The sequence below is a fragment of the Rana temporaria genome, chromosome 5, assembly GCF_905171775.1.
Source record: "Rana temporaria chromosome 5, aRanTem1.1, whole genome shotgun sequence".
Taxonomy (NCBI): domain Eukaryota; kingdom Metazoa; phylum Chordata; class Amphibia; order Anura; family Ranidae; genus Rana; species Rana temporaria.
The window spans coordinates 94422989-94435811 of record NC_053493.1 but is presented as its reverse complement, the minus strand read 5'-3'; the positions used below and the strand labels follow the sequence as shown (position 1 = coordinate 94435811).

The following is a 12823-nucleotide window of genomic DNA, read 5'->3' as shown; positions in this document are numbered from 1 at the left end:
CTTTTACTGTCAGAAGGGATGTTTACATTCCTTCTGACAGCAATAAAAAAATTGTAAAGAGCGGATATAAGGAAGGGATTCTAAATAAAAAAGAAAAATCTTATGTTATCCCTATAGCCCCAAGGACACCTATCATTTATTATCTCCCCAAAACACACAAACATCAGACCTGCCCCCCGGGACGCCCCATAGTGAGTGGGATTGTTAGTTGTAGCGAAACATGTCGGGACTCTACTGCTGCCATGCACTTTACAAACATTGATGTCCTTTTTTATCCACTAAACTGTAAGTGTTTTTAACCGATAATAAACGTTCCTGTTTTTACGGTATCACGCTATGTGCCTTTCGTTTTCCTCCACATAACTTGGGCAAGCTCTTCCAACTTTATGAGCCATCTCCCAGCTGGGGTTATCCCCTCCACCCGATACTAAGCGAAGACCTTATCGTTGTTTGCTGTCCGTTTGCGTTGGTGTGTTCCTGTACCATCTCATCTGTACCGCTTACAAGCCTATTTGACCCTTTGGGTATAAGCTCACTTGGGTCCATCGCATCCGGTAAGCCTCCCCTTTGGTGGCGGGCGTTTTCACTATCATCACATTCCAATTAGAATCACCGTGGGTGTCCTTGTCACTACGATTTCTCATTGATGATTTCAACCCTTTCCACGTTTATGTTTATGGACTCTCATTTTCACGTTTATTTTTATGGACTTACACATCTATAGATATTGACTTTTTTAAAGGTCTATAGTGTCTCCACTACATTATTTGGTATCATTTTTAATTTTATGGCTAACTTATTTATGGATTCACTTATTTACATTCACATTTGTGTATGTTGAACATAGACATCACGGTCTTCTCACTATTTATTTCCAGCGCTGCATTTTTTTGAAGTTTGCTTGTAATTCTTTCCTTGGTTTCACTGGATTGTATGTAGCTGCTTGTCACCCTGATAGCGCAGATTTATTTTTTAATTTTTTCATAGTGAGTGGGATTGACTCCCTCACTTCCCGGGTGGGTAGGTATATAGATTTTTTCCTCCAACCATTAGTGTCCAACATGCCGTCTCATCTTAAGGATTCTCGCCATGTAATCAATATTTTATCAGGCTTTAAACCCACTAAAAACATGTGGCTAGTTACCACTGACTGATGTGACGTCTTTATATACTGTGATCCCTCACGATTTAGGCCTCTTTGCGGTTGAGTATTATCTCAGACGCGATTCAGGCCTGTTGGATGAACAGATCTGTTTCATTATGGAGTTGTTACAATTTGCGGCCTCCAGGAACTATTTTTGGTTCCAGAATCAATTTTATCGCCAGGACAGAGGGGTCGCAATAAGGGCTAAATATGCCCCCAGTCTGGCCAACCTCTTTATGGCTATGTTGGAGGAGGATGTCGTCTATGTTGACCACAAACCCCAGCTCATGCTGTGGGCCAGGTACATCGACGACATCCTCCTCCTATGGGATGGTCCACTGGAGGAACTTCAGTCCTGTATGAAGTTTCTTAATGTTAACCCCAGGGGTATACATTTTAACTTTGAGGCTAGTCAGTCTAGTATCAACTTCCTAGACCTCAAGATCTGTCTCTCAAGATCAATTTATTACTTCTACCCACTTTAAAAGCACAGACCGGAATTCTTATATACCAGTGGACAGTTGTCACCACGAATCCTGGTTGAAGTCTGTTCCAAAGAGTCAATATTTACGCATTAAGCGTAATTTCTCTAGAGAAAGTGAATTTTTGAATCGGGCAACATAGAGATTTACCGAAAAAGGTTACAACACTAATTCACTTATGTCCACATTGGAGGAAGTCAAGTTAAAAGGCAGAGCTGATCTTCTCAGTAGTAGTTCTTTACGAAACAAGGAGCCTCCTGTGGCTCCCTTTATAACCACTTATTCGGCCCAGCACTATAGTATTAAGAATCTTGTTAACAAACACTGGCACATCCTTAAAAATGATCCTATTCTCAGCTCTGTCTTACCTGCCAAACCTCAGGTGATATATAGTTGGGTGCGGCATTGAGACATAGATTGGCCCCTAATGTCTTGGGACCCCCCCCCCCCCTATTAAGACCACATTTCTTAATTCCTTCACGGGTTTCTCCCAGTGTAGGAATTGTCGGGTCTGTTCTCTTAGTGGGTGTACACATAGACGTACACAATTTTGTTTCTACCACTACATCACAGGAACTTACAATTGAACCCTTTATAACTTGCTCTACTGAGGGGGTGATGTACCTACTCCAATGTCCTTGCGGACTTCAGTATGTCGGGAGGACAAAAAGATCCCTTTCAGTAAGACTGAATAAGAATATTACTAATATTAAAGCAGGGTTCCCTAAGCATTCAGTCTCAAAGCATTACCTTTTGGCTCACAATAAAGACCCTTCCAAACGATATTCCTAGGGATTGATAAATACAGTCCACACTGGCGGGGCAGCTCATTGGTGAGGAGTATCTCTAAACTTGAGATGGCATGGATACATAAAATTGAAATATTATACCCCGTTTGGGCTCAATATTGAGGTTGATAATGCCTTTATAGACAATTCATGATTTAGTTATGATGTTTTTGTGAACTTGATCTGAGTTGAGGGAGAGTGTTCCCATATGGTGGTCTCCTGATGGGGTGGGAGCCTCTATGGTTGGGGATATTTACAACTTACCTTGGTTTGTTATATGAAATCTATGTATCGCATTTATACATTTTTTTTTTTTTCACCTCCATCTCCTTTTGTTATTGATCATTCAACATCAATACGGTTTTTGCAGCTACCCTAGTGTTGATACCACTTAAGGGTTAACCAATTTTTCTTCATATTTTTTATTCCCTTAACCTCATTTAGTTATACATTATAATTGTCCTTCTTTTTTTTCATCTTAGCCTATACTTGGAGGTAATTTCTCCTTGATTTGGTGGTTTTTGAGCATCTAAGCCCACTAACATGTTCAGTCCCCTGCCTATGAAGGGTATCTATACATATCCTCTGGATAGACACGGAGACGTGACACATTCCTTAGATATCTTATTGTTTTTAACATTATCATTTATCCACTAGTTTTTTTAATGCACAGTCAAATATTGTTAGGATGAGATATCCATCTTGGTCCCCTTTTAATAAGGGTCTACCTACCTATGTCCTAGTATCCATGCAATTGTGGTTATATGTCTTATTATCTACACACGATATCAGTCCCCGTGTGCATACACATTTTTCCCCTTCCCTTGTTTCCTCCTTTTTGTTCTCTGTGTGATCGATATTATACATGAGGAATTGAGCAATATACAATTATTGTTTTTTTCTTTTTCCGGTAGAATCCATTTTCATAATCACTTTGATCACTCTTGGTCATCACAGGCCACCGTGTGTGAGCATTCAGAGATCCCGACTTAGATCAAGGCTTGGTTTCTGATTTGCTGTATATTACGCGATGCGTCAGTACGTCGCCCGTGCCCCAGACAACGTCATTGGTGTGACGAAACGCGTGTCGGGAGAGGGGACGTGCTGACGTGTGGCTTTACGGTCCTGTGTGGACGGGCGTTCGAATAAGCCGGCTGGCTTACAATTTTATCCCATGCTTTTATGAAGTAACCTTATTTTAAGTGTTTTTTTATTTATTAAATATACCTTAATCCTACGGTACTTCACCATCATGAGCCTTGTTTTTTCCCGGGTCCCTGCTATCAACAACGCTTACCTGGAGGATCCAAGTGTACCGATATATGTTGCAGTCCCTTTACAAAGGCCCGGGCTGGGGTTTACAGCCGCAGGCTGGTTATGCTTACCTTCTGGTAAGCCTGCATCCCTTATCGTGATTCCTGTCGGTGGTGGTCTATTAGTATTTTGATTCACAAGCAAAATATTTCTATTGCACCTTCTGTCTGGATAACCTGCCAATAGGACTTTCAATTCCATATGTGGTTTCAGATTGATTCTACCCTATTGTGGTTCACTCAATTGGACATTGACACATTTATATGTATTGCTTTTATTTATATATATTTTTTTACTTTTAACAATCTGCATAACTATTCACCATCCCCGTAAAGTCAATACTTTGTAGAGCCACCTTTTGCGGCTATCACAGCTCCAAGTCTCTTTGGATAAGTCTCTATGAGCTTGCCACATCTTACCACTGGGATTTTTGCCCATTCCTCCTTGAAAAACTGCTCAAGCTCCTTCAAAATGGATGGTTTGCGCTTGTGAACAGCAATCTTTAAAGCCTCATACACACGATCGGACTTCCATCTGACTTTTCTGTGTATTTTGACCGAAGGGCATTGTCCGTGAACTTGGTATGCATACACACGGCCAGACTTTTTCAGCCAACAAACACAGTGATGTAATAGACAGAATTTTCTGCTCTTTACCGCCACGCTTTGGGCAACTTCTGATATCTGCTTGTTGTCTGATCTTTAGCATTGGTTCTGAGCATGCGTGTTTATACTTTGGACTTTAGTCCGATGGACTTGTGTACAGTACACATGATCGGATTTACTCCATCGGACATTTGTTGCCTGAAAGTTTGTCTGTTCTCACAGCGAACATTTGTCCAATTGAAAAAGCAAAAAAGTTTGTCCCATGGAGCGTACACACGGTCGGATTGTCTGCAAAAACAGGTCTGTCTGAGGTTTGTTGTCAAAAAGTCTGATCGTGTGTATGGGCCTTAAGTCTGACCACAGATTTTCTATTGGATTGAGGTCTGGGCTTTGACTAGGTCATTCCAACACATTTACATGTTTCTCCTTAAACCACTCAAGTGTTGCTTTGGTAGTGTGTTTGTCATTGTCCTGCTGGAAGATGAACCTCCCTCCTATCCTCAAATCACACACAGAGTGGTACAGGTTTTGCTCAAGCATATCCCTGTATTGAGCACCATCCAGCTTTCCCTCAACTCTGACCAGTTTTCCAGTCCCGACTGCTGAAAAACATCCCTACAGCACGATGCTGCCACCACCATTTTTTTGGGGGGATGGTGTTCTTTGGGTAATGTGTTGGCTTTGAGCCAGACATAGTGTTTTCTTTTGATGGCCAAAAAGTAAAATTTTAGTCTCATCGGACCAAAGCACCTTCCTCCATACATTTTGGGAGTCTCCCACATGCCTTTTTGCAAACTCAAAACGTGCCATTTTGTTTTTTGCTGAAAGTAATGGCTTTCTTCTGGCCACTCTGCCATAAAGCCCAACTCTGTGGACCGTACGGCTTATTATCGTCCTATGTACAGATACTCCAGTCTCTGCTGTGGAACTCTGCATCTTCTCCAGGGTTAACTTGGGTCTCTGTTCTGCCTCTCTGGTCACTTCCTTGCGGCCATCTCTTGGCAGGTTTGCTGTTGTGCCATGTTATTTCCATCTGGTTATGATAGATTTGCTGGTGCTCCTAGGGATCGTCAATTTTTTATAACCTAACTCTGACTTGTACTTCTCAACAACATTGTCCCTTGTTTGGAGAGTTCCTTGGTCTTCATGGCAGTGTTTGGTTAGTTGCGCCTCTTGCTTAGGTGTTGCAGCCTCTGGGGCCTTTAAAAAAGGTGTGTGTGAAGGTAATTAGTTGCACTAGAGCTTTTTATGGGCTCCATAACAAAAGGGGTGAATACATACGCACATGCCAATTATCATTTTTTTTATTTGTGAAAAATCGTTTTATGTATATATTTTTAAAATTTTACTCCAACTTGGACCATTGTGTTTTTGTTCTATCACACATAATTCAGATATAACCGGTTCCCGACCGACTCCTGTACATATACGTCGGCAGAATGGCACAGCTGGGCAAAGTAACGTAACGTGTGTGTGTGTATATATACGTCACTTTGAAATTCCCGCAGACTCGATGTCCGCCGGTGTCCCGCGATCGGGTCACAGAGCTACAGAATAGGAAGAGGCAAGTGTAACAAGCATCTCCCTGTTCTGCCTCTCATCGGTAACAGTGATCAGTGACGTGTCACTCGTAGCCACGCCCTCTAACAGTAAGAAGCACTCCCTAGGACACACTTAACCCCTTCGGTGCCACCTAGTGGTTAACCTCTTCAATGCAAGTGTCATTTTCACTGTAATCATTGCATGTTTATAGCACTGATCGCTGTAAAAATTACAATGGCCCCAAAAATGTGTCATGTGTCCACCATAAAGTCGCAGTCGCGATTAAAATCGCTGATCGCCGCCATAACTAGTAAATAAATAATAAAATGCCATAAAACGATCCCCTATTTTTTTTTTGTTTTTTTTTAGATTTTTTGGGGGGATATTTGTTTTAGCAAAAAGTTAAAAATATATATTTTTTTTTTTCAAAATTGTCGCTCTATTTTTGTTTTATAGCGCAAAAAAATAAAAAACTTCTTCACCATGTTGTGGACACAGGAACAATAGGATCTCTGAAGATGAATTTGTATCCTTGAGATTATCCATGCTTTTCCACAATCCATTTTTGTTCTCAAATCCTCAGACAATTCTTTGCTGCTCATTCTCTTCTCCATGCTCCGTGTGGCACACAGAGACACAGAAAGTTTGCCTCAATTTTTTTACCATTTTAACTGGTTGCTGTTGTGATTTCTATATTGTCAGTGTTTAATTACAAATTACAGGAGCATCACAAACTTGGAATGCAATTATTATGCCTTACATTTTTGAGAATGTGCCAATTTTTGTCCATTCCATTTCTGGAGTTATGGGTGGAATGTGTCCGATTTGGCTCTTTTTGTTTCTTCACTTTTTTGTATTACCAGTACAAACAAAATAAATAAACATGAGAACAATTTTTTGGCGAAGTGGTGTATTAGAAATGCAGGGGTGACAATATTTTTTGCCGTGTGTGTCTGTGTAAAATTATATAGATATATAATAACTATATATATATATATATATATATATATATATATATATATATATATATATATATATATATAAATAAATTTATTATACACATACATTACACACTGATGGACAGAACAGTCGTCCAATGGCAGCGCAGGAGACGGGACTTCCTTTTACACAGGACGCTGTGTAAACAGGAAATACTTCTCTCCTGTATGTACGGCACTCGACCCACCTCCTTCCCATCCCCTCCAAGGCAGCCAGTATGATGTATATCTTTTGTGGCCCCCAGCGCTCTGGGATTCATTGGGGGCCACAAAAGATATACGTGTCAAAATTACCAGGCGGGCCATCTGGAAAGAGGGCTGCGATTGGCCCGCGGGCAGGACTTTAAACATGCCTGCATTAGCTGATCAAAGTGGTCACCATTGGCATCCAGACACACTTTTGGTTTTGTCAAACTGCTGCATGAACAACATTGACTGCAGTGTCGACAGGAATTCCTCTACATGATGTTTGAACTTCTCCCCATAGTGCAGTCAGTGTAGGTTGTTTTCTATGGTAAGGTCTATAGTGTTTTGCCCCACAAATGAAGGATTTTTTAGTCTAGGTAGCGTGGAGGGAATTCAACACTGAACTAGTGACCATGTTTCAAAAAAGAACTGTCCAATTAAACCCTTGAATGACACAATACCACTTTCAAATGGTCTTGCGTTGCTCGAAAGTCTGCCGCTGAGCCAAATTCATGATGATGTAAGTACATGCATGCAGAAGAAATATCACACTGATTCAGTCTCCATCATCAACTCCAGCAGGAAACCCTTTATTAACGTTACAGCTTTTATAGCCAAAGTGACATAAGCAAACATCATCACATATGAGTGCATCTGATTGGTTCATCCACATATGGTGTTCTCTTGTGACATGTCTTCCTGGCCACAAGGCTTCGCATTGCACAGCTCAGCACCATCGTCTTTTTCTCGGGGGAGGAGTAGTAGTAAATTAAAGCGGGGTTCCAACCACATTTTTCAATTTTTCAAACAATGTCCTTTCATGTCTCTTTCTAGATGTATTTATAGTGTCACTAGGTTTAAAAGTGCCGCCGTTCCGCCGACTTATTCCGAACGCACACTTTTTATTCCTGTGTGCAGATGGTTCCCATTTTGCTTGTGGGCATTGTGAAGCCCATAAGCAATTTTGGGAATACTGTGGATGACTAGCTGAAAGGGCTGCCCGTCCCGCCCCATTCTCGTGCGTCCACAATAGAACTGCAGCGCCGTGCCGTCAAACACTTGGGTTGCCATCACAACGAGCGGTGGCGGCGAAAGTGCACGCCGTTGTGATGGCAACCCATAAACATCAACAAGCCCGGAGACACAGGGGAAGCGCACGGCATCCTGGGAGCTGAGGGAGCTGACGTCAGGATCCTTGGTGAATAGGAAGGCAGATTTCGTGGGACCGCATAGCAACAGGCATTTCGAGGTGAGTAAAACATTTTTATTTATTTTTTTCAGGTCTAAGCTACAATATAAAGCAAACTTATATTTTTGATGGAAACTCCGCTTTAACATCGGTTTTTCATCTTCATTCTGGGAGGATTAACTCTGTCATGACTTTCATTCAAGGAAAATAATACTAATGTTCCTCATGTGAATACTGAAATTATATATATATATCTCTATGTATCTCAAACTAATAGAACCAAAGTCCGATTGATGAAACGGCACTAGTTATCGGATGAAGTCCAACTCCTCAAAAAATAAAGTCCAGAAACGGGTACAGTTCTAAGGTGATCAGTGCTTCTAGGATAGGTTTTGTAGTGCACCCTACACCAATTCCCCGTCTTCACCTCAAAAGTGGGTCACACTCCCCCTCTGGGGTTCACACTCACCAGAAGGCAAATAGATAAAAGCCTTGTATACCAATTTCTCTTAGACTTCCATCATCTTTCCAGGTTCCAATATACGTACAATATAAATACCGTATTTATTCAAGTATAACGCGCACCCGTGTATAACGCGCACCCCTAATTTTCAATTAAAAATCGGTATAAAATCATTGTAATTGCCAAAAATCATTTATGTCCAGCCATGCCCCCTGTATGTCCAGCCATGCCCCCTGTATGTCCAGCCATGCCCCCTGTATGTCCAGCCATGCCCCCTGTATGTCCAGCCATGCCCCCTGTATGTCCAGCCATGCCCCCCGTATGTCCAGCCATGTGCCCTTACCTTTAATCACGCCGCGCACGGGAACATTACAGACAGCGTTCGTTTGAACAGCTGTTTTCCCTGCCACGCATAGACACTCCCCCTTGCTCGCGATTGGACAGATCCGTCCAAGGGGGAGTGTCTACGCGCGGCAGGGAAAACAGCTATTCAAACGAAAGCTGTCTAATGTTCCCCCGCGCCGCGTGATTAACGTTGTAGCGGTAGCAGCGGCGTGTGCGGCGGCTGTAGCAGCGGCGGGGGGGACAAAGTCCTCGAGTATAACGCGCACCCAAACTTTGATCTTTTTTTTGGGTATAAAATTTTGCGCGTTATACTCGAATAAATACGGTACTTGTAATGAACATAGAAAGAGAATAGAAAGGGTTCACCGCTGTCCTCTGAACACAGGGGGCGTGCGTGTGCTGGGAAGCACTGTGCTGATAAGACCTTTTCCTGGTTACAGTATGGTTGGCGATGGAACGCACTTCTCTTCCTGGTTACGCCGTTGTAGCCACACCCTGACTCGTTTCGTCACTTCCGACTTCAACAGAGGGCGTCGGAAGGACTTTTAACATAAAACTGCAGTCAGGCAGTGCCCATGCCTCTGCAATAGCAGTGGTGTTGTTCAGCATGCACACAGCATTTTGAACCTTGGCCAGATCACCACAGTATAACAGGCAGCAAGTCATGTATTTATCATGTCGTGGGTCACATTTCAACATCTGGTTAGCTGGCTTTTTTGTATATGTATTCTCTCAAAAGCTTTTAGTTTAAATAAAAGGATATACATTCGCCTAGATTGAGCATTTCATTTTGTTCTGTTTGATATATCCGTACATGCTTGTATCTCTCCTTTAGGTAGAAGAGATCTGTTTAGAAAAAAGGCCTGGCCTGACGTTCCTTTCTGAGTTAAAGTCACCTGAGAGAGCGTGGGTTCAGAAGATCCTCCACCTCATTGGGTATGATATGCTAAACCAGAAGCTAATCGAGCCATTTAAGAAAGACTTGCTTTCTGCTGTACACCTCCTTACCAGTGCACTGGACGGTAATTAATTTATTCAGATTCCTTCTTGTTTCATACTTCCTGCTTAAAAGCAGATTTATTAAATAGGTTTTCTCTGTTTGGTAGCATTTTATTTTTTTAATAAACATGCTTTTTTACAAAAAAAATTCTCCCACACATTGCAGAGTTTATTGATAGTATATACATATTTTTTGTGTGACTTATTCCATGTTGTCAACAGATGCATATTATTTTGCTTATAATTCTTTTCACAGCTGTAGTAGCCATAAATTAAGAATATCTATCCTTGACTTTGTAAATCATCTGTATTGCTAGAGTTTAAGTTTTCTATGTACTGCATTAACTATGTTGGTTCTTCAAGTAAAATTGTCTTGTGATAAAGTTCAATAAAATAGCCCAGTTTCTTAATCTTACAGGACAAAAGCTTCTGGCCGAACTAGGCTTAATTTTGGTTCCCTTCTCCCTTTGGCTACATTAGTGTCACTGCAACAGCAAAAGATTGTAACTTTTTGTGTAGGTCCCTCTTGGGCAACTGTCTGTGAACAGTTTGCCGTGCCATCCAAAAATGCAATGTAAAGCTCTATCATGCAAAGAAAAAGCCATATCTGAACATTATCCAGAAAGTCACAATCTTCTCTGGTCCAAAGCTCATTTAAAATGGTCTGTTGTAAAGTGTTCTGTGGCCAGGTAAATCAAAATAATTGTATTTATTTTTTTGCAACCAGGGGTATGTGTGTGTGTGTGTGTGTGATATATATATCTAACTAAAGCCAAAAAAAAATTGTGATCTCGATTCAACCCCCTTCACGATCTTAATCCAGCTTTTACACGATTTGTAACAAGTGCAGAGCCATTCTCTGCTCACAGCTGCAAAAAATAAAAATATGCAAATGTTTATCAACATTGTTTATAGTTCTGTCTAAATGTATCATTTGGTTCTTTTAGCGCAAAGGATGACCTTTGGTCTGTAATTTGTGGCTTAACCACCACCCACTGCATATATACTGCGGCAGGGTGTCCCTATCGCGTGAAACAACGTACCTGTATGTCATTTTGTGCACAAGTCACTAGGCGCGTACGTCCGCTGCACAGCGGGGGAGTCGATGCGCGGGTCCGGTGGACACAATGTCACAATGTCCACCGGCCACCCACGATTGCTCCTCCAAGTGACAGAATGGGGATCTGCCAGTGTAAACAAAGCAGATCCCTGTTCTGTCAGGGGACTACAGTGTGATCGTCTGTTCCTAGTGATTAGGAACAGCGATCTCTGTTGATCAACTTCCCCCACAGTTAGAAACACCTCTCTAGGACACGCTTAACCCCTTGATCGCCCCTAGTGTTAACCCCTTCCCTGCCAGTGTCATACAGTGATCAGTGCCCATTTTTAGCTCTGATCACTGTAATAAAAAAGTGTCCAATCTCTCTGCTGCAATGTCGCAGTCCCACTAAAAACAAACCAATCAATATACGCTTATAGCAAAAAAATGTGTTGGTAGTTTTTTTGTTTAACCACTTCCCAGAAGGATTTGCCCCCTTAAGCTGCATTCACATCTGAGAGTTTTCAGCTCGTACAACGCCAGGAAAAAAAAAAGCCTGAAAAACACCCAAGAAGCAAAAACCCATTCATCCCGTTAATCTTCCGCTTTAACCTCCCTGGCGGTATGATTATTTCAGATTTTAGGTGCTGAAAGCGGTACCATTATTTGCAAGGAAATTTGGTGTTTTATACTGTAGGCCTGTAATTCTTAGGAATAACTCTCTTAAATCTGACCAAACAAGAGTCTAGTATGACATTTTTTTTATAAACAAAATTATAATATAATAAATAATTATAACAAATAATAATATAATTATAATAAAAATTATTCAATGTAATTAAATCAAAATCACTGAAATTTGCTCAGTTGCAGAATTGTCGCTATCGCTCAATTCTGCAAGTGATTGTAATTTATTATCGCTGTTTTCTAGCTGCTCTAAAACCATTTTTGACATAAAGGGACACTTTTGGTTGCTATGAACAATAGTTTGCAGGAAGAAAGAACAGTTTTTTTTTATTATACAAAAGAACATGTAGGACACTGGGCAGACCACTAGGGACAAGGGGGGAGTGTGTTTTGAATTTGGCGTCGTTCTCCGCCCCCGTGCGTCGTAACGTCGCAGGGGATGAGCATGAGACTTAAGAGTCCCAAATCATCCCAAAAGGCGCAGTGTCCCTATTTGTCTGGAAAAAAAAGTCCCACTTACTACCAGCACCCTCCAAGTCAGGAACCACCGTCGGCCAAGGTCAAGAAGAAGTCTGCCAAATCTAGTGTGGGAGGGGCTGTCAGGGGGTGTCAAGGACAACCTGTCCAAGTCTCTGTCTACCACACTGTTAAAATCCCCCAGCCAGACTGCAGGAACAGTAGGAAATTGGGACATAAACGCCAGCCTGTCAGTCAATATTTCAAATTTAAAGGGGGGGGGGTGGTATGTAAATGGCCAAAATCAGGAGCTCCAGGCCATTAATTTTAGCGTTTAAAAATATATATCTACCCTGAGGGTCAGACCTTAACATGAGCATCACAAATTGCCCCGTTTTGGCCACCATAATAGCAACACCCCTAGATTTAGCAGTATGTGGAGCCTGATACACCCACCCCACCCACGTCCTCTTAAGGGACATCAGGAGTTGGCCAGTCAGGTGGGTTTCCACCATCACCTCTGCCCGCTGAGTTTTAAGACTGGAAAGAACCGCATTGCGCTTCGGCCTGGCCCTAACACCCCGCA

At 41.8% G+C, this 12823-nt stretch overlaps 1 protein-coding gene across 1 annotated transcript in view; it reads left to right on the top strand.

Annotated features, from left to right (window-relative positions):
* The window catches only part of GSDME (gasdermin E), a 143762-nt gene that overhangs the window by 108051 nt on the left and 22888 nt on the right, over window positions 1-12823 (top strand). Inside the window, exon 8 of the mRNA XM_040352883.1 lies at window positions 9892-10078. Within this exon, the coding sequence (XP_040208817.1) occupies window positions 9892-10078 (187 nt within the window). The remainder of the gene's footprint in view (window positions 1-9891; window positions 10079-12823) is intronic.